Source organism: Osmerus mordax, chromosome 17 (genome assembly GCF_038355195.1).
Source record: "Osmerus mordax isolate fOsmMor3 chromosome 17, fOsmMor3.pri, whole genome shotgun sequence".
Lineage (NCBI taxonomy): Eukaryota > Metazoa > Chordata > Actinopteri > Osmeriformes > Osmeridae > Osmerus > Osmerus mordax.
Window position 1 is genome coordinate 11,631,384 of NC_090066.1, and position 26,462 is coordinate 11,657,845.

Genomic DNA, 26,462 nt, shown 5'->3' on the forward strand with positions numbered 1-26,462 from the left:
GTGGTGAAGAAGGAGCTGAGTCGAAAGGCGAAGCTCTCTATTTACCAGTCGATCTACGTTCCTACCCTCACCTATGGTCACGAACTGTGGGTAGTGACCGAAAGAACGAGATCGCGAATACAAGCGGCTGAAATGAGTTTTCTCCGCAGGGTGTCCGGGCTCTCCCTTAGAGATAGGGTGAGAAGCCCGGTCATCCGGGAGGGGCTCAGAGTAGAACCGCTGCTCCTCCGCGTCGAGAGGGGCCAGTTGAGGTGGCTCGGGCATCTGATAAGGATGTCTCCTGGACGCCTCCCTGGTGAGGTGTTCTGGGCACGTCCCACTGGGAAGAGGCCCCGGGGAAGACCCAGGACACGCTGGAGGGACTATGTCTCTCGGCTGGCCTGGGAACGCCTCGGGGTCCCCCAGGAAGAGCTGGTGGAAGTGGCCGGGGAGAGGAAAGTCTGGGCCTCCCTGCTTAGGTTGCTGCCCCCGCGACCCGACCCCCGGACAAGCGGAAGATGATGGATGGATGGATTTGTGTTGCCGGTGGGGAGCACAAAACCGATGTGTTTAATCTGCAATGAGACGGTTGCCCTTGTCAAAAGTGGTAGAGCTAACGTGAAACGTAATTATGACATAAAGCAAACTTTGAGCAAAATAACCCCAGAAATCTGAGGTAAGGGCCAGAAAAATAAACCATTACTGTTCCGGACCCTGGACTGAATGGAAATTTGGTGAGTGGATCTTTTGAGTTTCTAATTGAGTACCCCTGCTTTAAGTGCTTGCTTTGACAATCCTGGATACTCCACCATTGCTGAAGCCCAGAAATCCACCAGTGACTTATTTTTAAAAAGTATGTTGTGTCTCCCATCAGATGATAACTCCAGTAACTTTTCTTGCTCTTGAAATGAGAGATGTGAGATTGGAGGAGTGACTTCAAAAGGATTCTGAATCCATGTCTGAGATTGGTCCATAGGGGGGGAAGTAAGTCTGCCGATTTTGACTGAGCTGGTTGAGATGTTCAATTATGAGGCCTTTGACGCAATCACTTAACACAGATTCCCGGGATTGCAAAAATTCAGATACAAGAGGAAAGCACTCAGTGGAGTTTGTATTTATCCAGTTGGCCCAGAAAACAAGCTTTTTAATAAGTAAGTAAGTAAGTAAGACTTTATTTATATAGCACATTTCATACAAGAATTGTAGCTCAAGGTGCTTTACATAAAATCAATAAAAACAATAATACAAGTGATAAACAATTCAAACAAAAATTAAAATCCCAATAAGATCTCTGTTCAAGAGAGAAAACAACTTTAAAAAGTAGGAAAACCCTTTTGAGATAAAATTACTTAAATGCTTCGGTAAAAAGGTAGGTTTTAAGCTGTCTTTTAAAAATGTCTAGAGTGTTTGCTTCCCTAATATTTATGGGTAATTTGTTCCATAGTTTTGGGGCGTAATTGACAAAGGCCGAATCACCAATCTTCTTATGACTGTTTCTGGTGACCTCTAATAGGCCTGCATTTGATGATCGCAGTGTTCTAGCTGGTGTGTAGTTTATAAAGGAGTTAGCAATGTAGCTAGGTCCTTGTCCGTGTAGAGCTTTGTATGTGAGGAAAAGGACCTTAAAGTCAATTCTGAAGGTAACAGGGAGCCAGTGTAAAGTAGCTAGGACAGGACTAATGTGTTCTCTCCTTTTAGTTTTGGTTAATAATCTAGCTGCAGAATTTTGAATGAGCTGTAGTCTTTCAGTGGTTTTCTTGGGAAGACCAGTGAAAAGTGCGTTACAGTAGTCCAGCCGGCTGGATATAAAAGCATGAATTAACTTCTCTGCATCATTTTGGTTTATGAATGGTCGTACCTTTGCTATATTCCTCAGGTGAAAGAAAGCTGTTTTGGTCACTTTATTAATGTGAGAGTTGAAATTCAAATCTGAGTCCAGGATTACACCGAGACTCGTCACCTTTGGTTTAAGACAGGGGGTTAAGCCGCCAAGATTCTTAATAAGCATCTCTATTTTGGATTTGGGGCCACATAGTAGGACTTCGGTTTTGTCTTCATTTAATTTAAGAAAGTTATCATTCATCCATTTGTTTATTGCCAACAGGCAGTTGGTAATGGAATTGATGGCCGTTGCATCGTTGGGTTCAATGGATATATATAGTTGTGTGTCATCCGCATAGCTATGGAAATCTATGTTATGTTCTCTGATTATGTCGCCGAGTGGTAACATATAAAGAGAAAAAAGTAATGGACCTAAGCAGCTTCCTTGAGCAACCCCGTAGCAGTTCACATGTTTCTTGGACCTATGGTCACATAAACTAACATAAAACTTCCTTCCTGTGATATATGAGTTCAGCCAGTTCAATACACTATCCGCGAACCCAATAAGCTTTTCCAGTCTATTGATTAGGATGTTGTGATCAATTGTATCAAATGCTGCACTGAGATCTAACAGGATAAGGATAGAGACTTTATTTGCATCAGAGTTTAGTCTGAGGTCGCTAATTATTTTGGTGAGAGCAGTTTCAGTACTGTGATATTTCCTGAAACCTGACTGCGAGACTTCCAGGATGTTATTTTCTTCAAGAAAAGAATTTAATTGGACTAAAACTATCTTTTCCAGTACTTTTCTAATAAATGGAAGGTTTGATATTGGTCTGTAATTTGCAAGTAGACTGTTATCCAATTTGGGTTTCTTTAATAGGGGCTTTACAACAGCTGTTTTGAAGGCATCTGGGAAGACGCCAGTTCTAAGGGATGTGTTTATAATCTCTAGCACCGGACCTGAGACACTATCAAACACTCGCTTAAAGAATGTTGTGGGTATAGGATCAATATCTGAGGTTGTGGATTTAGATTCGCTGACAATTTTGGAAAGTTCACTAAGTGTGATACAGGTAAATGTGCTCATGGTTATGTTGCAGAATCTACTGATGTCAGTTTCGACCCCACTATTAATAATACTCGCTCTGATCAAAGTTATTTTGTTCTTGAAGAACAAAGCAAGCTCTTCACATTTAACTGCTGAGGATGGAGGTGGGGCAGGGACAGTGTTTAGCAGCTGGTCAATGGTGGACAAAAGAACTCTGGAATTTCTGGCATTTTCTGTAATAATGTTGGAGAAATATTCTCTCCTTGCTAGACGGATGGTTTTGTTATAGGTGGTTAGTGTCTCTTTGTAGATACTGTAGTGGATAGTGATTTTTGTTTTCCTCCATTTTCTCTCTGCTGCACAGCATTTTATTTTCGTTTCACTAAAATGTTTATTTCTCAGCCATGGGGAGGTTCTGCTTGTGCACTTCTTTTTGGTTTTCAGTGGTGCAACAGAGTCTAACACAGATAGGTTCTCTACCATTTCATTCAGAGAGAAATCATGGTTAGTCGGCTCATATAGAGCAAATTGTTCAGAAAATGTCATCATAGCTGTATCGTCTAAATATCTTCTATGGACTAAGAATTCTTTTTTGGTTTTTGTTAGGATAATTTCCACATTAAAAAGTATATAATGATGGTCTGAGAGGGGTAGATCAGTTATTGAAATATTATTGATATTTAGTCCAGTTGTTATCACTAGATCTAGTGTGTTTCCGTGCCGGTGTGTTGGGTCTGTTATGTGTTGAGTTAGATTGAAACTGTCAAGGAGATTTAAGAGCTCAATAGTTCTTGGGTCTGCTTTTTTATTTACTTGGATATTTAAGTCTCCGTTTAAAACTACTTTGTCATATCTAGTGACACATAGTGATAATAGTTCAGAGAATTCTTGTATGAATATTGGCGAGTGCTTGGGTGGCCGATATATAATAACAAAAAGTATTGATTCGGTTTTGAGCTCTATAGCAAGATATTCATATGATGTGAATTCACCTAGCTCAGTGATTTTGAACAACAGTTTAGAGGAGAAAATAGCTGCGACTCCTCCACCTTTTTTTGATGTCCTTGAAACTTGGTGAAAGCTGTAATCAGGCGGACACGCTTCTATCAAAGTTGCTGTTGCCGTGTCATTGTTTAGCCAGGTTTCTGTTAGACAGATGCAGTCTAAGTTGTTTTCTTTGACCAGATCATTAACTAGAAATGTTTTGTTATTTAGTGATCTAACATTTAGAAGGGCCAGTTTCATCTGTGGGGTATTAACAGATAAAACAGGGGTAGATAAATCTGTTGGAAGAATATGGATAGTTCTGTGACTTCTAACACTACTTTCAGGTTTGTAACCATGCATTTTACCATGCCATTTTCTGTTTGTGATGATGACCGGTATGTCCAATGAAATAGCACGGTGGCTGTCCTAGCGTAGCTTTTCTTTGGGAAAGTCTCTGTCACTGAGCTGTTCCATCACAAGGGAATTCATCCGGGGGGTGCAGATCTGTGCAGGGCCCATGTCCTTGCAGGAGGCTGTTTTAATGTTCTGTTCCATGGGAGGTTGTTTGGGATGCGTCAGTCAGCTTAGACACAACAGGGATAGGGAGAAAAGCTTGATTTGTGGTCAGGAGCACGTGATTGATGTTTGCTGTTAGTAGTCGAGGTCCTCTACGGTTTGGGTGGAGTCCGTCAGCTTGAAAACGGTCTGCACAGTTCCAGAACACATTGAAGTTATCGATAAATCTCAGTTTGTGTGTCAGACAGACAGATGCCAACCATATGTTGAAAGATAGTAGTCGACTGAAGGCTTCTTTTCCTCTGCGACAGCATGCAATCGGTCCACTGATGAATACATCTTGATATCTGTTAAGTGTGTTCAGTAGCTGGGTGAAATGTTTTTTAAGTATCTCAGAGCCAGTTTTCTTGTGTAGGATATCAAACGAGCCAGTGTGAATGATAATCTTAGGGTTGTTTGGTTTATTGTTGAGGATTGTTTGTACCTCTGAGGACAGTTCCTCGACAGATGTGTTGCTAAGACAAATATTTTCTGTCTTTGCCAGTTTAACATGTGCTGTCATGGCATCTCCAATCAAGATAGTGGCCATATGTGGTGTTGTGTTTGCATTTCTAACGTTTGCCTTATCAGTAGCTGCGGGGCCAGTTCTTATCTTATTTGGGTTAGCAATGATAGGACCTTGTGCTAGACCAAGGTTAGACACTGCGTTAGTGCTAGCAGTAGATTCTATAGTGCTAGCAGTGTTAGCTCCTCTAAGTGTTGATGGGCTGTGGGTAGTCTTAGCACACCTTGGATCTTGATAATCCTGTGATATTGTTGTCTGATTAGGCTTTATAGGGGGTCGAACAGCGCCCCGAGTGGTCCGAGAGGGGCTTGGAGTGAAATGGGGGACTCCCGGTCGCAGCAGACGATGATGTGTTGGATTTGCATGTGTGTAGTAGCTACCATCATGGTGTGTCGGCGATCTGGGCCCTTCATGTTTGTTAGCTGCGTGGCTAGCACTCCTGTGCCTCTTCGCCTTGGATTCCACACACAAGGGAGAGAAAGTTCCCAGTGGTTTGAAACTGTTTCTGAGTGTGACAGGAGGAGAGGTGATGCGGGAAGAGTTTCTGCCTCGCTTTTTTTGCTGTTTATCCTTGGTGACAGTCCCATCTCTGATGAAGGTAGAAGCGGCGCTAGGCCTCCTTGGTTTAGCGCAGAGAGCAGGCCATGACTCATCCGGTCCAACGGCCGGTGGAGAGAAAGCTGGTTCCAAGGGTGGCTCATTGGCAGGTAGCTTAGCCTCCGGGCTAGGTAGCATGGAATCTATGAAGTCTTCGGTCTCTCTGATATCTAAGAGGGTTCTGACTCTTAGCTCCAGTTCGACTATCCTCTGAGTAAGTTGTTTGCAGTCATTACAAGCCATAGTTCTACAGGGAACAAGCTTTAGTTTGCTTGCCTGTGGTAAGTCTTGGAGGGCAGCCCAAAATACTTCTGTTCTCCTTGGGCTTCAGTCCTCTCAGGTTGTTCCTTTTTGTAGTATTTGATTTGATGTAGTATTTGATTTTGAGTAATATCTTCAAAAACTATCCAAATGATTGAAACTTCAGAGCATTTCTCCGTGAATAACTAGACAATACGATAGAAGCCAAGCAGGGAAGCAAGCAGGGAAGGTCAGGGGGAGGAGAGGGAAAGAAAATGCGACTGCCTTCGTTGAGAGCGTACAAAATTAATAAGTACTTCAACTTTGTCCCGTGTGTTGAAAACGGTGGTACTAAGCCCTGCAGACTTAAATTAAGTTAATTCAAAGTAGAAAATATGTCTGCCAGATATGCCAGCTTCTGAAGCCAGATGTCATCTTGCAAGCATGAAGACAAGTGAAAGGGTTTGTGAACAAAAAATTCCTGAACTTCACATCTGAGCTCAAAAATCCTTGCTAAGACCTTTCTACGTGATAACCAGCGCACTTCTGTGTGCATTAGAAGTGTTTCATGCTCGCTGCCCATTTCGTTGCATATAGTGCGAAAAGTCTGTGAATTTAACGGACGAGCCTTGATGAAGTTGACGATTTTCACAACATGAAGTACAGACAAAAGTTCACCTGGCATGTTTTTCGTTGCTAGGGTTTCTCGGTGGATGCTGCAGTGCACCCAGGAAACTTATGGTGCAACTTTTTGGATGAGAGCTACTGCTCCTTTGTGTCTCCCATTGATTTAGCCCCGTCTGTACAAATTCCAACGTGGCGCCCAGTCAATTTTGTGTACTCTGAAAAAGCTATCCATATCCATATCTTCCTCTGTTGAACGTGTGACGAGGGGACGGCAAAACAAAAAATCTTCATGAACTGTGTTCTCAAATAAATAACGGACATACACCAGAAGATTAGCTAGGTTCGCTACGTCAGTGATAAGAATTCACTTTTTTATTCTGCTTATTAGCTGGCTGAGGATGTCAGTAGAGATGGTCAATGACGTATAAGGATTTTCAACAGGCCAAATTTAAAATACAATAAATATGATTTTTTATTGCATTTGTTCAAACATTAACAATGTTGTGTATGAATTTATATAAAACAATAATTTAAACTAATTTTAGTGTTTTTTCATGTTCATGAATTGGCCATGACCTTTAAAAATGTCATGTGGTGCGATTTTGAAATATTTTAAAAATGAACATATTTCCTTAACCTATTTACATGTATTTTACAAGTTCTCAGGAATATGAAGTCTGTAGAAACAAATTATCTGGATTTCTTCTGAAATTATATAGTTGTTGATATTAGTTTTTGTTCTATAACATCACAGTCACCTACCTACATGTAGTTATAATACATATTTTTCCTGTGAATTGCACAAAACTGAAAAATATGTCTAAACAATATAATTCCCTTAAGCATACTCGATCAGAGATTAATATTTTAGCCTCAGAAATGACATATTGCATTTTCTTTTTAATACAGTTATTGCCATTTCTGGTCGCACCACATGATGTGTGGTCACACCAAATGATGGGGCTACCATATATTGTCAAAAATCTATAGATTAGGAAGCAATAAATTGCATGCAAAAATCTGAAACAGATTTGTAATCAAATCTAACAGTTTTTTCAGTGAAGGCAAACATTTCATTTTCTTTTCCACAACATACCATTTTCGTTAAAAAAAATATCACAAACCGCTTAAGAGAATAGACCGTTCATGGCATTTTGCAAACATTTCATGAAAGATTCAAAGAACAACAAGGATTGTTGGAAAGAACTACTCTGGAAATCCAGAGTTCTCACAAGAGCCCAATTTGAGTTTGCTCAGCGAGTCACTCTGGCAATGAGTAATGATGATCATTACCCATGCCCTTGTAGCCGAGCTACACCAATCACATCGGTGTATCTGATAGGCGGGCCAGAGGCGAGCTAAACAGATGACAACACCGCTGCGATGTAGAAGTCTGGATTCAGTCAGTAAACATTGGTCGTAGTATTATCCAATTGCGTGCAGTGATATTTTCAAATGCATGCTTGGTGCCGCCCCTCGATTTGGGCCATCTTTATTACTCATAGCCAGACCCATAATTGTAATTTTCCTTCATTACTCCATCTGGGTTTGCAGTATATTAGCCGGTTTTCTCCGCCCAAATTATTGGTGGTCAAATCAGCGAACAGGGCCCCGTTCGTCGTAAGGGTTGAAGCTAAGTTAATCAATTGTCCCTTTAGCCCGTTAACATTAGCGAGATGAGTGAGAACAGCAAATATCGGTTCGTCAACGGCTGATCCGCATCCAAATCATGTGGTTAATTTCAATCAGGCTAAACTTATCAGGGAAATTGCACGTGCACGTCCTACTTCAAAAGGCAGGAAAGGTCGATCACCAAAACCGTGATTTTTTAACGGTATGATGGCGGAAAAGACGAAAGAGAGAGCGGTGATAGGCTATTGTCGCCATCCGAGCAAACTATTATAATGAGTCTCTAAGAAGACAATAAGCATATTATCATATCAGAGCAAGACAAGCAGCTTTGCAAAAAATTGCCGATAAGCTAAATGCGAAAGTTTTGGGGAAATGTATAGGCTCATCTTAAGTGCCTCATTACCCCAATCAATCAGATCACATTTCTTTAAATGTGCCTGCTGGTATAGACTTAATGGAAATTAATAATCGAATGAGATCTTGCTAGCGAAAATAATGATCTCAACTCTTTCAGAATAAGTAGGCTAGATAAAAACAAGGCCAACGAGTATCTAAGTGATACGAATTCATAGACAATTATGAGGATATATGTAGGCTACTGCGCTTATATCATGTACTATATATGTGTATATGCATGTAGGCCTATGTGTAAATCTCTCTTTGATTTCATTGACTGGGACATGGCCAGGGAATATGATGAATTGATTCATCAGCTGGTTAAGCGCCAAGTACACTTTTCTTACAGCAACGCATGCTGCGGCTTTGCCAATGTTTTCTGCATCGCCTATACTGTATAAATATGTCTGAAGCACAGTTAAAGTTTCAAGTAGCTTTATTGTCAATTTCTTCACGTCAAGACATAAAAAGGAATTGATATGACATTTCTGTTGGAAAAATTGAATATGTAACACATTTATCCTGTATAAGAATGATTCTGTGTTCAGCATTCCTTGGGTGCAAAGAGAGGCCTAACCCCAAATCTGAACTCTGGGTAAACATACAGGACCCTTATCTTGGGGCTGAGGACTTAGAAGAAGGGGGTTGGTTTGGTTTTTTTAAGGAGATAATTTGTGACAAAGACTACAGGTGGAGACGCAAGGTCTGGTGATCATTTGTTGACACCTATGTGAAGGAGTTTACAACCCCAGGACCGGAGATCCTGTTGTTGTGTTTCAATCAGGGTTGATGTCGTAAACACGCACGCACACACGCGCGCTAGGTCTATGCAAGGGAGCCAATGAAGAAGAGCCATGGGACATTTGCATGTCCCCCCTTTTTAAGGGACCAAAAATAATTGGACAAACTAACATAATCATAAATCTAATTGTCACTTTTAATACTTGGTTGCAAATCCTTTGCAGTCAATGACAGCCTGAAGTCTGGAACCCATAGACATCACCAGACGCTGGGTTTCGTCCCTGGTGATGCTCTGCCAGGCCTCTACTGCAACTGTCTTCAGTTCCTGCTTGTTCTTGGGGCATTTTCCCTTCAGTTTTGTCTTTAGCAAGTGAAATGCATGCTCAATTGGATTTAGGTCAGGTGATTGACTTGGCCATTGCAGAACATTCCACTTCTTTGCCTTAAAAAACTCTTTGGTTGCATTCGCAGTATGCTTCGGGTCATTGTCCATCTGCACTGTGAAGCGCCGTCCTATGAGTTCTGAAGCATTTGGCTGAATCTGAGCAGATAATATTGCCCGAAACACTTCAGAATTCATCCTACTGCTTTTGTCAGCAGTTACATCATCGATAAATACAAGGGAACCAGTTCCATTGGCAGCCATACATGCCCACGCCATAACACTACCTCCACCATGCTTCACTGATGAGGTGGTATGCTTTGGATCATGAGCAGTTCCTTCCCTTCTCCATACTCTTCTCTTCCCATCATTCTGGTACAAGTTGATCTTGGTCTCATCTATCCATAGGATGTTGTTCCAGAACTGTACAGGCTCTTTTAGATGTTTTTTGGCAAACTCTAATCTGGTCTTCCTGTTTTTGAGACTCACCAATGGTTTACATCTTGTGGTGAACCCTCTGTATTTACTCTGGTGAAGTCTTCTCTTAATTGTTGACTTTGACACAGATACGCCTACCTCCTGGAGAGTGTTCTTCATATGGCCAACTGTTGTGAAGGGGTTTTTCTTCACAAGGGAAAGAATTCTTCTGTCATCCACCACAGTTGTTTTCCGTGGTCTTCCGGGTCTTTTAGTGTTGCTGAGCTCACCAGTGCGTTCTTTCTTTTTAAGAATGTACCAAACAGTTGATTTGGCCACACCTAATGTTTTTGCTATCTCTCTGATAGGTTTGTTTTGATTTTTCAGCCTAACGATGGCTTGCTTCACTGATGGTGACAGCTCTTTGGACTTCATATTGAGAGTTGACAGCAACAGATTCCAAACACAAATACCATACTTGAAATGAACTCTAGACCTTTTATTTGCTCCTTGTCAATGAAATAACGAACTCCCTTTATGAGGGAATAACATACACCTGGCCATGGAACAGCTGAGCAGCCAATTGTCCAATTACTTTTGGTCCCTTAAAAAGGGGGGGCCACATATAAAATGTATTGTAATTCCTACACCGTTCACCTGATTTGGATGTAAATACCCTGAAATTAAAGCTGAAAGTCTGCACTTAAAGCACATCTTGATTGTTTCATTTCAAATCCATTGTGGTGGTATACAGAGCCAAAATGATGAAAATGTTGTCAATGTCCAAATACTTATGGACCTAACTGTACGTTAGCCTGCTCTGGAGCAGGTTAGTGATAATTGATATGTTACTATGGTGATTTATCGAAAGTTGCTTCCACGAACCAAAAAGAGGGGCGTTTTTTTTTTATCTTAGCCTGAAAATTAGCTCGCTAAACCGCTTAGCGAGCTAAGACGAATACCCCCCAGGTCATCTTGAAACACAAAGAATCAAGGAGACTTTTTATTCAATTGTATTCAAAGTATTTTCATTGTTTAAAGTAGCCTATATGTTGACAAGCCTCTATATTACTTCATTCTCTCCTTCTGGCTTCCCTAATGTTATAGGTGCAATATACTGTCCCCATGGGTGTATCCACGCCCACTGGAAGACTCAGGGGGTGACTGCCTGGTGCCCCCAGGATTGAAAAAGCGTTTCTAAAATCCCCTGTAGAGTGGCAAAAATGAGACCAAGTGCCCTACTGCCATTCACATTGTGAAATATGCTTGTGTGCCCAGGGTGCTCCTTAACGCAATAAATGATAGTGTGCCCTCTATAAATGTAAAAACATGTCTTAATGAGTTCCTTTATAGTAGAGAAAATGTGATGCAATCAACGTATCAATCATCCATCCATTCATCGATCCATCCAATATTTTTTTCTATCTAGATATCTATATTTGTTGTGGTGCAAGATGGCTGTTCTGGTACCTTTGGTTCAGGGGGAAAAAGAGCCTTGCTGAGACGGTACATGTTGCCCAGGTTCATCTGGATGCTAGTGTTAGTGAAGCGCAGCTCGTGGAAACTGGTGGAGCTGTCACAAGGGCAGATGTCGCTTTCGCCCGAGAATGGTGAAATTGTGATGGTGTTCTTTAGCTCTGACTGGGGGAGGTTGTCACTAATCCCTCCATCCACATACCTCTGTGGAGAAACAGGGGAGATAAATGTCAAAGAGACAAAGACAAACAGATGTTTTTTCAGGCATCAGTCTATGTCGTCATAAAATCGGCAGTTTGATAATAAGGTCAATTATATCCAGATATGCTTCCATCTCTAAAGACAGTGTCTGATCTGTGTACATAACTAAAGACAAGGAGGGTTCTGTTTGACCATTTGCGTACTTTGTGGCTACCAAATGCCAGAGGGGGGCAAAATTCTGAGAAGGTTATGGTTTATGAGCTCTGGAATGACAATCAAATTTGTTCAACTGGGGAGTCAGGTGGCTTAGCGGTTAGGGAATCGGGCTAGTAATCTAAAGGTTGCCAGTTCGATTCCTGGCCGTGTCAAATGACGTTGTGTCCTTGGGCAAGGCACTTCACCCTACTTTGCCTCGGGGGAATGTCCCTGTACTTACTGTAAGTCGCTCTGGATAAGAGCGTCTGCCAAATGACTAAATGTAAATGTAACTATGCATGGCATCTCTGGTTTATTTCTCTATCAAGCAAACAGAAGCTTTTGCATCTCAGCAACATATTGCTAGACTTCACCACTTCATCCTACACCTTACCGTTGACCGTTTTCTAATTTAATAGGCTTTAATGTAATACAAATTTGACTACAATAAACTACAATCTGTCAGCCAGATTTTACTGAAATAATAACATACAGCATACATATCTGTGTAGGGCTTAAGCATATCATTGAGTATAGCTACAAGACCCACATAGAATATGTCTGCAATGAGTGAGTCATTAAAGTTGGCTCTGAGCCAAACATAAAGAGTACACAATGTACAGCAAACAGACAGACAGGCAATCAGAAAGACAGAGACAGGAGTTAACTTACAGGACAAGGCAGTCGACCGGAAAATGTCCCTTTCTTTAACAGTCTATCATTCACCCACTCCCTCCTCCTTCCCCCGTTCCTCTTATCTAGCAAATACCATGTGTGTTCTTTACATTGCACTTTGACACAGAAATTGGAACATGCCCTTAATTAAACAGGAACTGCAACAACAATTTTAAGGGCAAAAAATGGTACACGCAAACTCTCTAAAAGTTTATGTTTTCTATATGACTAAATATAAAGTTAATATAGTGTGTGGCTATATAATGGTAAAATAATATATAAAGTATATTGTGTAGTCCATGAATGATGATTATTACACAGTATTCTATGTCTATTATTTATTATATCTGTTATTGTTCATGTATTTCAGAGATCTAACGTAGTTTATGTATTTTTCGAGTATGTTTGTGTGTAAACTCATTTTGTGTGACTCATTTTCACAATGGAGCCATCCTAAACTGGTTCCAGTGGATATATCTCAGTCTGGCAGAGTTCGATACAGCCTTGACCTGCCAAAGAAAACTGTGACTACCAACAAGTAATCTGCTTTTCTTGGGTAAACACACTGGCATGAGTAGGATCAAACTGACAGAAACACACACACTCGATAGTATTACCTAACCAAAGTGTAACACTGTGGCAATATACAGCATGTAGTAAGACCTAATCTATGAAAAAGATCACTGTCAGAGTCCAATGCCAGATAATTTGTCAAAATAAAAGTAACAGTGATCAGCATTCCTGAGTCATTTGATATTGAGCTGTAGAGGCTTACCACTCCCTGGAAAGCTGGGGGAATCAGACCACAGTATACTGGAATAAAACAGCTACAGATCAGGGCCTGTGTGGGCATACCAGAGGACAGATGTAACAACACACACCAGTTAACTTTACAGGGTACACGTTCAGTCAAATACACCCTTACTGGACAAAGGGGCCATACCCTCAATATAATCCTACATGTGACTGAGTGTGCTCAGGAATGTTCAGGTGTGTCTGTGGGTATCAAGGGATAAATAAGATGACTGGGTTCAATGTTCAAGGCTAATGGGTTCTACCACACCTGTACAAGCTCTTCCTTAGAGTTGAACTGGGACACCAGGACATTCTGCCCGTCAGAGACACGGGTCAGGGATACACACAGTCTCCCAGAGGACAGCTTGTGCGCATCAGAGGGAAGGTCACGATCCAGGCCCAAGCGGAGCCCCTTGACCAGGTTGAAGGAAGGGTGAAGGGGGCCCAGGTTACGCTTGCGAGCCTCCTTTGACACATTGATTACATCCTCACAGCATTGTGCTATGAGTTGGAGACAGAAAGAAAGGTTTAGAGAGAGAGAAGTGTGTGTGAAAGAGATGTATGAGTAAATGATCTCTATGTGGTTTTATAGACCAAAATGAATAGTATCTGGGACTTTTACATAGATCAAACTAAACAAACTAAACAAAAGCCTTATATCAAACTGTGATCAAACACCTGGTTTTCCTTTCAGCCTTTGTTATTGGCAAGTCACTGACTTTCCTCATTTTTCTTATCTCTGGAACATTCCTCTGTGTTACTGTGTAGGCTATAGCTTTGTACTGATTACACACTCCCCTTTTTCTGTCTTTCAATCTCTTCTTGGTTTTCTGTGATACACTGTGTACTATCTAGACACTGGTTGGCTTCTATTCAAGGAAACTTATCTGGTGTTTAATGTGAGTGAATTAATAAACTGTTGCTCTTTCACACTTAAATCAGACCTGTTTTTGTTTGAGTCATCCCACAGGTATATAATGCTTATTTGCTCTAAATCATATGAATGCAGAAACAAATGTGCACTGAAACTAAGATATGACTGACTAAATCAATCTGTTAATAACATTTGTGTCCTTCCAGGAAACAGTGTAGTTCAACCCTCCTGACGATGGGTATACGAATACACGGGTATACCCAGCAAATGTCTGCCTTTTGCTAATCAGTATGTCAATTAAATTAAATTTGGGTTAAACACTTCAATTGGCTCTTTGTTCCTTTTCTGAGACTGGAATGAGCGACAAATGGATTTGTTGTGCCAGCATAAATGTTCACATTTGCTCCAGCTTACATATCGATGCATTACTGGTGAGCACAGACGCGGTGAGGGCACCAGCGGAAGCCCCATAGATCTTAGTGGCTCCTGTGACTAGGTGGGGTGCTTTCTCCAGAATACAGCTGGCCACTCCGATGTGATAGACCCCCAGGAACCCGCAACCAGCGAAAGACAGGTTCCATCCTCCTTTAAGATCGAACATCACGATGAATAAAGACTTGTAGTTGCTCTTGTTCATCCAAAATATAAATGTATCCTAAATCCTACTTTAACTTTAATTCCGACAATTATGTTGCATTACGAAATTAATTTAACGGGTGCCCGCCCTGGCAACGACTAATTCAGTCCCGGTCTGCAGGCTAAGGAGTTATAAAGTGAAATACTAGGAGATGAGAGCGCTGCGATCTCTGGCACTTCCCATTCTAAGATCAGTTCTGGCCAATCAGCACAGGCTGAGTCTATGCTGAACCACGCTGGCACCGCCCAGTTTCTGGCTTCAGAAATAAATAAACAATGAAAATATGTTTCGCTGTTTTTTCATTTTAAATATACAGACCTTGATCAATGCATTTCTCTTCCTGCAACAAAGAGCACTGGGCATGCGCAGTCATTGTCACTGCGGACTGGTGCTGAAGCTGAGAAGGAGACGCGGATCACAGGAGCTCAGCCGATTACATCATTTTTATCCAGCATGATTGGCTGAAGGTCAGGTCGTTGGCGGACCATCACGTCCTACCGAATGCCATAACAAACCTTGCACCTAACGACATTTTAACGTAGACGAAATCTAAATCGTAAAAAAATCTGTTGCTCGTTTTGAGAATGGCCGAGAGTGAGGCAGACACGCCAAGCACCCCGATTGAGTTTGAGAGCAAATATTTCGAGTTTGATGGAGTCCGACTCCCACCCTTCTGCAGAGGGAAGATGGAGGAGATAGCCAACTTCTCCCTCAGAAGTAGTGATATATGGATTGTCACCTATCCAAAGTCAGGTAAACAACGTTCACATGCTATACATTGTTACGTGGTGTTATTTGATATAGCCTAACCATACTTTGCTAGGAATATATTAAAGAATACAATTGAATCGAATAAGAGTAGAACATATTTGTATAATTCTGCTTTCCTTTACTCTTAGATATAAACAAGCGCGACTTAATTCTCAAACGCTGCAACCCGGCCACATTCACGCATGAAATGTTTGGACCAATCAACCGACCAGCAGAGCGAGCTATATGCCTAATGCTGCTAGTTGAAGCTTTAAAATCGAAATCTTATAGGCTTGCACATATTAAATTACAAGTTATCAATAAAATAGAAATACTGCGTTGTGTCTGACATGCAATCAAATCCTTTGTGCTTGAGGATAAGGGTGTGCACGTTTCCATGGAGCCTAAATCTGATGTGCAGTAGCCTATTCGATAACGATAAACGAAGAAGCATTAGTTGCTCGTTTAAACACAGTTCTCTTATTCCAATAACTTGATTATACAGTATAATAAAGTGTAGCCTATTTGTAAATTCAAAAATATTATTTTAAGGTTAGCAACAAGATAAACATAGCACCGTTTTCTAATTCCCCGATAGGTACCTGTGGCATTTTGTAGCCTAATGCATTCAAAAGCTGTGCATAAACATATATTTTTGTTTACATAAAATCCTGCTCTTCGGAAGCAACTGCCATTGCGCAATGCAGCTTACGCGCAGCTGCCTACGCACTTTGGGGTCGACAACATACGTGACATGGGAGGGTCTTATGGAAGCAAACCGTTACCAAAATTCAAATGCAAATGCATTTCCAGAAATGCATTTTAAGAATGTGGCTGCATTATTTGACTCATAAATGAAATGAGTAATCAATCATCCTATTTGCATTTTAATTTTCTTCTTCAAGAGTGCTCAATCTTTCACTTAATTAAAATGAAAAAGAAATAGACATTTGAGATTTAATTTTCAAAACATGCCCCAGCAAATAGATACCAAAATTCAATTTGAAACGTAAAATGTGAAAATTTAAATGCATTTTCAGAAATGCATTTTCATTTTAAGAACGTGGCTGCAAAATCGTGACCACAATTCAAATTCAAATGCATTTCCAGAAATGCATTTTAATTTTCAAGAACGTGGCTGCAAAATCGTGACCACAATTCAAATTCAAATGCATTTGCAGAAATGCAAAATGAACGAAAAAGCATTCTGAGTGGTGCAGCAGAGTGACGTCAATAGCCGCTCTTCTTCAGCTCCCTGCTGACCGAGCTATCCATCTTTTTCGGTAGGGGGCGGTGTGCACATCTGCATTGCATTACATTGCAAATGTGCCGGGAAATTGATTGAATTGCCGGGTCTTTAGAGCAGCGTTCCCCAACCGGTGCCCACCGGTCCGCGGACCGGTTCCGGTCCGTAGGTCATTTCGTACCGGGCCGCACAAAAAATAATTAATAACATTATTTCCTTTTAATTGATTATCAGAGTCTGAAAGACGTTTTATTCTGAAAAATGACCTGATTCTCTCCTTCTCCGCGGGCCTTTTCCCCTGAGCAAAAAAGCTCTGCAAAGATGTGTGTTTACTCATTTTTTAGCAAGTTTGTGGGCTTTACTGAACGGTATCATGCATGTCTCTTCCTCTTGACACATGACAAGTGATAGTTACCACTCAATGAAGCCTGTTTGAGACAACAACTCTATCGGTGTTTTGGATGAAGGCTATCCTGAGATCGCCACTAAAGCACTGAAAACCCTGCTTCCATTTCCAACATCAAGCGGGATTTTCTGCCGTGTCAGCAATCAAACAAAATTATGGAATAGGCCTGAACTGGATATAAGGAACGCACTTCGGGTGTCACTGTCGTAGCTTATAGTCACACACAACAGTGGGACTGACACATCGAAAGCTAGCTAGTAACAATATAACGATGGAAAAACAAGCGGAGCTGGTTCATGAAGGAGGACGTGAGACATAGCGCACCACTAGCAACACGTCATTTTATGCGCAGGGCACTCCCTCCTAATAGGGCGGGGTATATAAGGGGTTCCCGGCATATGCATCGCTAGTGCGACATAGACTTCAGTCTTCCTGCTGGGTTACTCAACAATGTGGCTGATGCTCTGTCACGTTTTCAATTTCAGGAGTTCCGGGCACTATGTCCGGAGGCAGAGCCGGGCGGCCTGGTGTGCCCAGCGTTCAGGAGACACTGTTAGATTAGACAGGTCGCTTGAAGGCTACATGACGGTCGCCGCTCGATACATGCGAGCAGGCTTAGGCAAGGGCACATTAAAATCCTATGATTGTGCTTGGTTGTATTACTGTTCCTTCTGCCGCACACTCGATACACCCCATCACCCAGTGAGCCTGCGTGTCGTATGCGCATACATCGTTCACTGCTTCACCTCCCGAAAGCTCCAGCCGTCGACAATCAAGGCAGCGGTGGCCGGCATTCAGTTTCATCTCAGATGTCTGGACCCGTCTGTGCAGAGCCTGTTGGGGAACCCGTCGGTTCGGCTACTATTCAACGGGCTGCGGAAAGAGCGACCGCAAGGCAATGACAGGCGACTTCCCATAACCCTTCCTATACTTCATCACTTGGTGTCAGCGTTGCGGGCGGGTTGTTTTAACGTTCCCACCGATGTCATGCTAGAAGCTGTGTGTCTCATGGCTTTTTATGGGTTCATGCGGTGCGACGAATTCACTTGTCAGTCAAGCACATTTCAAACCATGCACGATCTCACCCTCGGCGATTTAACCATGGATACGGGTATGTACACAGTGGTGTTGAAACACAGCAAGGGTGTGAAGGCCGGTGTGAGTACTCCTGTCGTTTTTTTGCTGCTCATTTACAACTCAAAATACGAGTGAAGTGTAGAATGAAATAGATGTCTTCTCATTTCCCCTGCAAGAGGCAGCCTCATAGCTGAATCAAAACGAATACATTTGTCAGACCGGTGTAAAAATGGACCTAATCTCTATGACTTAAACGTCCTTTTAAGTTTTCCCTTCTCGTGATATTTTCAGGCATTTAGCCTACTCATATTGCATTCATTCATTAATAAAGAACCCCCTTTGAAGAATATTCTACGACGTTACCGGCAGAAGATAGAATCGCGATTCAAACAGTACCATCTGCTAACTGAAAATATGCCCCCAAAAACGTAAATAAGCTTGACATTTATTTAGTGGAAAATCGCTCATTCATAAAAAGCTCACTGGTAGCGATCATTGTCAGTAACAACGCAAAATGCGATATAGCCCTGTGTGGAGAAGCTGCCCTGGTAAATTGTACTACTACGGTACAGTACTAGACTACTGCTGTGTTCGTCTTGGTAGCGATTGCGTTGGTTGAATTGGATTTAACGTTCCGTTGTACGGTTTAGGCTGAAATTAATTATTTTCATGAACAGATTGACAACGTTTAGGCTGTGGCAATGAAGTTCAGGTTAGTAGCTAGATAGACTTTTGATTTAAGTAAGGGGAGTGCCGAACATGTTCTGTCGCCGTTTGACTTCCTAAACAGCTGTGTACTGTAGATGTTTTTGTAGTGTGTCTCGCGTAAGCAACAGCGTTGCAGTGAGCTACACTGGTTTGAAACCACAGGTAATGGTAATTTCACCAACAAATCGTTTACTAATGTCAGAATAAATCCTACAACGAAAATGTATATGTGAGGAATGTTTATTTTAACGATTGAAAACAGATACATCATAGACCACTGTAGTATGTGTTGCCTGGGCAACACAGGCTAATGTCATGATGCTAATACTTCAGTGAAATAGTAGACTACTGTTTCCGAAAGTAGATGTACTTCCTTAATAATATCAGCTTATATTGTACATTACACATCACAATTGTGTGTCATATCACAAAGTAAAATGAGTAAATAGTTATCACCCTGGCCTCTTTTCTTGTGGCGTTTCTGCAGCTGCCTTGCAGTAAAGCTATAGTTAGCCTAGCTATCCCCCAAGTTAACAGATGCGAAACGAATGTTCTGCCAAAGGTAGTCACGCGTGTTTTCGTGACGTAAATGACGCAGTGACGTTAGTAACGTCAGTGACTGTGGCTAGCAAATTAGCCACCAAGACGAAACTTTTGACACCTACGTTGTCTATGTAGGCCAAATATTGACTGAGTTTTAGGGGGGCAAAAATAAATAAAAAAATAAATAATAATAATATGTATGTGAGAGAACAAAGGTTGTGCCCTTGCCGAAGGCAAAGCACACCCAATAAATGTCGTCAGGTGGCTGGCCGGGCACGGGTATACAGCAGCACGTAACAGGCGACAAGCCACCATCAACGTTGGTAAATCGAGGCCGTGCCTCAGTTGGGAATACGAGGTGTGTCTCAGTTGGTAAGTAGAGGCCGTGCCTCAGTTGGTATGTCGAGGCGTGCCTCAGTTGGTATGCCGAGGCCGTGCCTCAGTTGGTATGCCGAGGCCGTGCCTCAGTTGGTATGTCGAGGCAGTGCCTCAGTTGGTATGACGAGGCAGTGCCTCAGTTGGTAATTCGAGGCCGTGCCTCAGTTGGTATGTCGAGGCCATGCCTCAGTTGGTATGTTGAGGCCGTGCCTCAGTTGGTATGCCGAGGCCGTGCCTCAGTCGGTATTTCGGGGCAGTGCCTCAGTTGGTATGTCGAGGCCGTGCCTCAGTTGGTATGTCGAGGCAGTGCCTCAGTTGGTATGTCGAGGCCATGCCTCAGTTGGTATGTCGAGGCCGTGCCTCAGTTGGTATGTCGAGGCCGTGCCTCAGTTGGTATGTCGAGGCCGTGCCTCAGTTGGTATGACGAGGCGGTGCCTCAGTTGGTATGTGAGGCAGTGCCTCAGATGGTACCACTTCAATCGATTCATTTCAGTCACGAGATGCATCGGGGCACCAGGGCGCCGGGATTCAACGCTGAGGTATGTATGGGTAACATGACGCCCATCTCATTCTTTCTCAGGGGCACCACCTACACACAGTAGTCTCTTCATGGTCTCGTTTGGCATGTGGTTTTGTGTTGGGGAATGCGTCGCTGCTCTCTGCTCGGAGGTCGAGACGGTGTCTCGTTGGATGCGGCAGGGAGCCGATGCGAGCAGAACCACAATGCCAAATCAAATGTACAATCGTGTTTTGTATAGTGGGAAATAAAGTATTCGTAAAGTCATACTGAGTCCTCCTGCCTGAAACAAGCGGAGCTGGTTCATGAAGGAGGACGTGAGACATAGCGCGCCACTAGCAACGCGTCATTTTATGCGCAGGGCACTCCCTCCTAATAGGGCGGGGTATATAAGGGGTTCCCGGCATATGCATCGCTAGTGCGACATAGACTTCAGTCTTCCTGCTTCCTCCGCCTCCCCGGCCTCCACCCTTGGTTCTGTTTTCTGTTTCCTGTTTCAGGGGGAATGCGTCGCTGCTCTCTGCTCGGAGGTCGAGACGATGTCTCGTTGGATGCGGCAGGGAGCCGATGCGAGCAGAACCACAATGCCAAATCAAATGTACAATCGTGTTTTGTATAGTGGGAAATAAAGTATTCGTAAAGTCATACTGAGTCCTCCTGCCTGAACCAGGCTAAGAAACTTAAAGATGGGTCATTTGAAAAAACGGCTGTTTATTTTACATAAAACTCCAAAAACAATTTTTGCGCGCTCGCATTAGGTGTGGAAGTCACTAACTAGGATCACATCAAACCCAGAATGTACATGCATTAGCAGCGCAGATGTCCAGGGCCTATCTTTCCTCCCAGTCCGTTCTGCCGGTTCGTGAAAATATGTCTTACATGAAAGCGGTCCGTGGCGCAAAAAAAGGTTGGGGACCGCTGCTTTAGAGGACGCATCACAGACCATGGCGCTCCCTCAAATTGTGCAAACACTGTTAGAATTAGCTGAACAGGTAGAATCGAATAATATATCTGAGTCTGATGCCCGTGACCGAGTAGAACAAGTCATAGAGAGCTTGGCTGCATACTCTGCCGTCACAGATTTACACATTAATAGTAGTTCTGCCACTGTTTTAGTCATTGTTTGACATCAAGTTGCTCAGTCTGTGATGCGTCCTCTAAAGACCCGGCAATTCAATCAATTTCCCGGCACATTTGCAATGTAATGCAAATGTGCACACCGCCCCCTACCGAACAAGATGGATAGCTCGGTCAGCAGGGAGCTGAAGAAGAGCGCTATCTTGGTTTTTCATCCAAGATGGCGCCGATGATGGCTGCCTCGGTCGTTAGGTGCGCTCTTTTTTGTCTTGTTTTGTCTGTTAATTCAGTGTTCTGCCAAGATTTCCGGGGTTCTCTAACTAGAGAAGTACTTCTAAACATCAGGACTACAACTCCTGTGGATTTATTTCCCACTTTTCTGCTTCCAGCGGCAGAATTAGTGGGAATTATAGTCAAAGCCACGCTCGGCTTTGTCCTAGCAGCGAAGCGCCGTAGGAGAGGCAAACGAGCCGGTGCTCTGGTGCGACTCCGTCGGCGTGGGGCACGCACAGCGTTACCGGGGATATTTCTCTCCAACGTGCGTTCACTGAGCAACAAACTGGATGAACTTCAGCTACTGGTGTGGAAAGACTTTCATTCATCTTCCGTTTTGTGCTTTACGGAGACATGGCTGAGTGAACTGATCCCAGACTCTGCGCTACAGCTAGCAGGTTTCAAACTGCTGAGAGCGGATCGTGACCCTGTGCTCTCTGGCAAAACGAAAGGCGGTGGTATTTGTTTTTACATTAACAGTGGCTGGTGTGAAGATGTGACAGTGATTCTGTGGCACTGTTCTCCTGATCTGGAATCAACTGTAGATCTTTTTACTCGCCACGAGAGTTTGCATCATTCATTCTGGTTGGCGTCTACATGCCTCCGCAGGCTAGCGTCAACGAGGCTCAACGTGTGCTCGCCAGCCAGATACTGAGTGTGGAGCATGAAAATCCGCATTCCTTGGTTATTGTGCTAGGCGACTTTAACAAAGGCAATCTCACTCAAGAACTCCCAAAATATAGACAATTCATCAAATGCCCTACCAGAGAAGGCTAACACCTTGGATCACTGCTACTCTACAATCAGCAAAGCATACCATGCGGTCCCCCCGAGCAGCACTGGGTCACTCTGACCACGCCATGGTCCACCTGATTCCTGCATACAGGCAGAAGCTAAAGCGCTGTAAGCCTGCTGTGAGGACATCAAAACAATGTACCAGTGAAGCTATAGAGGATCTGCGGGCGTGCTTGGACTGCACTGACTGGGACATGTTCATGACTGCTACCAATAGTCTGGATGAGCTCACAGAGGCTGTGACATCATACATCAGCTTCTGTGAGGACTGCTGTATACCAACACGCACCAGGGTAAGCTACAACATCGACAAACCCTGGTTTACAGCTAAACTCAGAAGGTTGAGGTCAGAGAAAGAGGCCGCGTTTAGGAGTGGGGACAAAGACAGTTTCAAGGAGTCGAAGAACAGGTTTAGCAAGGCGGTGAGGGAGGCTAAACGACTGTACTCAGAGAGACTAAAACACCAATTCTCTGCAAACGACTCTGCTTCTGTCTGGAGAGGGCTTAGGCAGATTACCAACTACAAGCCCAGAGCCCCCCACTCCACTAACGACTCCCGCCTGGCCAACGACCTGAATGAGTTCTACTGCAGATTTGAAAGACAATTGGACAGTCCTGAACTACCCCTTCCCACCCAGGAGGCCTCCCACCTCCCCCCCTCTACAGTGACGACTCTCTCCATTCAGGAGGGTGAAGTTAACAGACTTTTCAAGAGGCAGAATCCCCGCAAAGCAGCTGGGCCGGACTCTGTCTCTCCAGCCACCCTCAAGCACTGCGCTGACCAGCTGTCTCCGGTGTTTACCTACATCTTTAACACCTCCCTTGAGACATGCCATGTGCCAGCCTGTCTCAAGTCCTCCACCATCATCCCTGTGCCCAAAAAGCCAAGGCCAACAGGACATAATGACTACAGACCCGTCGATCTGACTTCTGTGGTAATGAAGTCTTTCGAGCGCCTGGTGCTGGCACACCTTAAATCCATCACTGACCCTCTACTGGACCCCCTGCAGTTTGCCTACAGAGCCAACAGGTCTGTGGACGATGCAGTTAACATGGCCCTCCACTTCACCCTACAGCACCTGGACTCCCCAGCATCCTATGCCAGGATCCTGTTTGTGGACTTCAGCTCTGCCTTCAATACCATCATCCCCGCCCTGCTTCAGGACAAGCTCTCCCAGCTGAACGTGCCTGATTCCACTTGCAGGTGGATCACAACGCACTGCTTCCTGTCTGACAGGAAGCAGTGCGTTAAGCTGGGAACACAAGTCTCTGACTCCCGGTCCATCAGCACCGGATCACCTCAGGGCTGCGTCCTTTCTCCTCTGCTCTTCTCCCTGTACACCAACAGTTGCACCTCCAGTCATCCGTCCGTCAAACTCCTGAAGTTTGCGGACGACACCACCCTTATTGGGCTCATCTCTGGTGGAGACGAGTCTGATTATAGGTGGGAAGCGGCCAACCTGGTGACCTGGTGCAGCCAGAACAACTTAGAGCTCAATGCTCTTAAGACAGTGGAGATGGTTGTGGACTTCAGGAGGAACACAGCCCCACTCACCCCCATCACCCTGTGTGACTCCCCAGTCAACACTGTGGAGTCCTTCCGCTTCCTGGGCACTATCCTCTCCCAGGACCTCAAGTGGGAACTGAACATCAGCTCCCTCATCAAGAAAGCACAACAGAGGATGTACGTCCTTCGGCAGCTGAAGAAGTTCAACCTGCCAAAGACAATGATGGTGCACTTCTACTCAGCCATCATTGAGTCCATCCTCACCTCCTCCATCACCGTCTGGTACGCTGCTGCCACTGCCAAGGACAAGAGCAGACTGCAGCGTATCATCCGCACTGCTGAGAAGGTGATTGGCTGCAATCTGCCTACCCTCGAGGACCTGCACACCTCGAGGACCCTGAGGCGAGCGAGGAAGATTGTGGCCGATTCCTCCCACCCTGGACACTCCCTGTTTCAGTCACTCCCCTCCGGCAGAAGGCTGCGGTCCATCAGGACCAATACCTCACGCCACAAAAACAGTTTCTTCCCTTCCGCTGTTGGCCTCTTCAACAAGGCCAAGGGACCACACTGACTCTAATGACTTCTTGCTTAAAACACACTGCTTTTTGCACTGCATTACAATAATGGTATCTTGCACATTTGTATTTTTTTTAATATTTGTATTTTTATATTGTAATTTACGGCAACTTATATTTTATTTCATTGTATATTTAACTCTATTCTAATCCCACTTAGTACTGCTAGTTTATGTACCCTTACTATAGATAGTCCACATATTTAAATTTTAGGTATATGTTTATTGTATGCACCTTCCTGCCAAAGCAAATTCCTTGTCTGTGCAAACTTTCATGGCGAATAAATCCCATTCTGATTCTGATACTGACGTCACTCTGCTGCACCGCTCAGAATGCTTTTTCGTTCATTTTGCATTTCTGCAAATGCATTTGAATTTGAATTGTGGTCACGATTTTACAGCCACGTTCTTAAAATGAAAATGCATTTCTGGAAATGCATTTCTGGAATCTCAAATGTCTATTTCTTTTTCATTTTAATTAATTGAAAGATTGAGCACTCTTGAAGAAGAAAATTAAAATGCAAATAGGATGATTGATTACTGATTTCATTTATGAGTCAAATAATGCAGCCACAGTCTTAAAATGCAAATGCATTTCTGGAAATGCATTTGCATTTGAATTTTGATAACGATTTGCTTCCATAGATCTGCTGTGATTAGGCAGTCATCTATCCTAGAGGGCCTCCACTGTTGCATTCACACCACATTAACACATTATTTGTGTTTCTCCTTTCTCCGCTTGTGATCAACCATCACAGCCGTATCACTTTGTCATTGTTAATTCATAATTGAATTGCCAGGGTAGCCTATGAACTACTTTACAGTATATTATAAGAGGATTGCAGTGTCAGTATTTATGTGTGGAGTAGGTTATGAGCCACTATAGTGGGAGTCCTATAAAGATTTTCTGTTGTATGGGCCTTTTGTGCTGGCATCTCCACTTTCTACAGCAAGCTACCAGAAAGAAAATAGATACAAAATGTTTTTTTGTTTTACTCGCTCCTTTCTTTGCGTTTCTTGTAGATCGTTAGGGAAGGTTCTGTAAGATAAAAACAAAAAAAGATTAAATCAAACAATGGATATGTTTGGAAGGGAGAGCATGCCTACATCACAAGCAAAACATTTAAGTAGTTACATAATTCTACAAACAAAATGAGTAAGCTACTTTGAATCACTTGAATCACCCATTGTGGTTACATGGATTCGAATTACTGGCTTATTTGGACTGAAATAGAATTATCCCTTTCTTGTAAACACCTTTGTTTGAATAATTGTGGTTCGACTACGATCCGATCGACACACCGAGATAACTCGGTCCAAGTCGGTTGATAATTCGGACATCGCATGCTTGTAAACGGTGAATTAGGCTATGAACTGGACTCTGCGTCTTTGCGCATGTTTGAGATCCCGCCGCCCCCCCTCCCTCCCTCCCTCCCAGGTCGTGACCCGGAAGTCGAAAGAGACGATAAGTTGTCGCTGCCGGGAGCCGGCCCGGCAGAAACAAACAAACAACGCGATGGACAACCCAAGAGGCAACACGCATTTCCAATAGCGCCGTTTGCATTCGCAGTACTCCTATTGTCATCATGCAAGAAATGTAGAGGGACGTAGCTTCACCTTGCTCTCCGTTCGCCATCTTTCTCGAAATGTTGATTTTGTTGGTAGTGGTGAACATAGATATATATAAAGGGTAGATGTCTCGTCCGCGTTGCCGGCCAACGGAGTCGAACGTCCGCACATGGCGGCCATCTTGCTACAGTCAACTCGCTCATCCATAACATTGTGTTGGTGCTACATGTACTTTTTA

General features: G+C 43.3%; 2 protein-coding genes across 3 annotated transcripts in view; one reads left to right on the top strand and one right to left on the bottom strand.

Annotated features, from left to right (window-relative positions):
- Positions 1 to 14,875, bottom strand: part of pnpla3 (patatin-like phospholipase domain containing 3) — a 40,068-nt gene extending 25,193 nt beyond the window's left edge. Inside the window, exons 1-4 of the mRNA XM_067254645.1 lie at positions 14,582 to 14,875; positions 13,562 to 13,794; positions 13,274 to 13,339; positions 11,422 to 11,631 (exon numbers count right to left, since the gene is read on the bottom strand). Of these exons, the coding sequence (XP_067110746.1) occupies positions 11,422 to 11,631; positions 13,274 to 13,339; positions 13,562 to 13,794; positions 14,582 to 14,804 (732 nt within the window). The 5' untranslated portion in view covers positions 14,805 to 14,875. The remainder of the gene's footprint in view (positions 1 to 11,421; positions 11,632 to 13,273; positions 13,340 to 13,561; positions 13,795 to 14,581) is intronic.
- Positions 14,876 to 15,277: 402 nt separating this feature from the next.
- Positions 15,278 to 26,462, top strand: part of sult4a1 (sulfotransferase family 4A, member 1) — a 175,766-nt gene continuing 164,581 nt past the window's right edge. For both annotated transcript variants that reach the window (XM_067254646.1, XM_067254647.1), the window contains exon 1: positions 15,278 to 15,557. In XM_067254646.1, the coding sequence (XP_067110747.1) occupies positions 15,389 to 15,557 (169 nt within the window). In that variant the 5' untranslated portion in view covers positions 15,278 to 15,388. The remainder of the gene's footprint in view (positions 15,558 to 26,462) is intronic.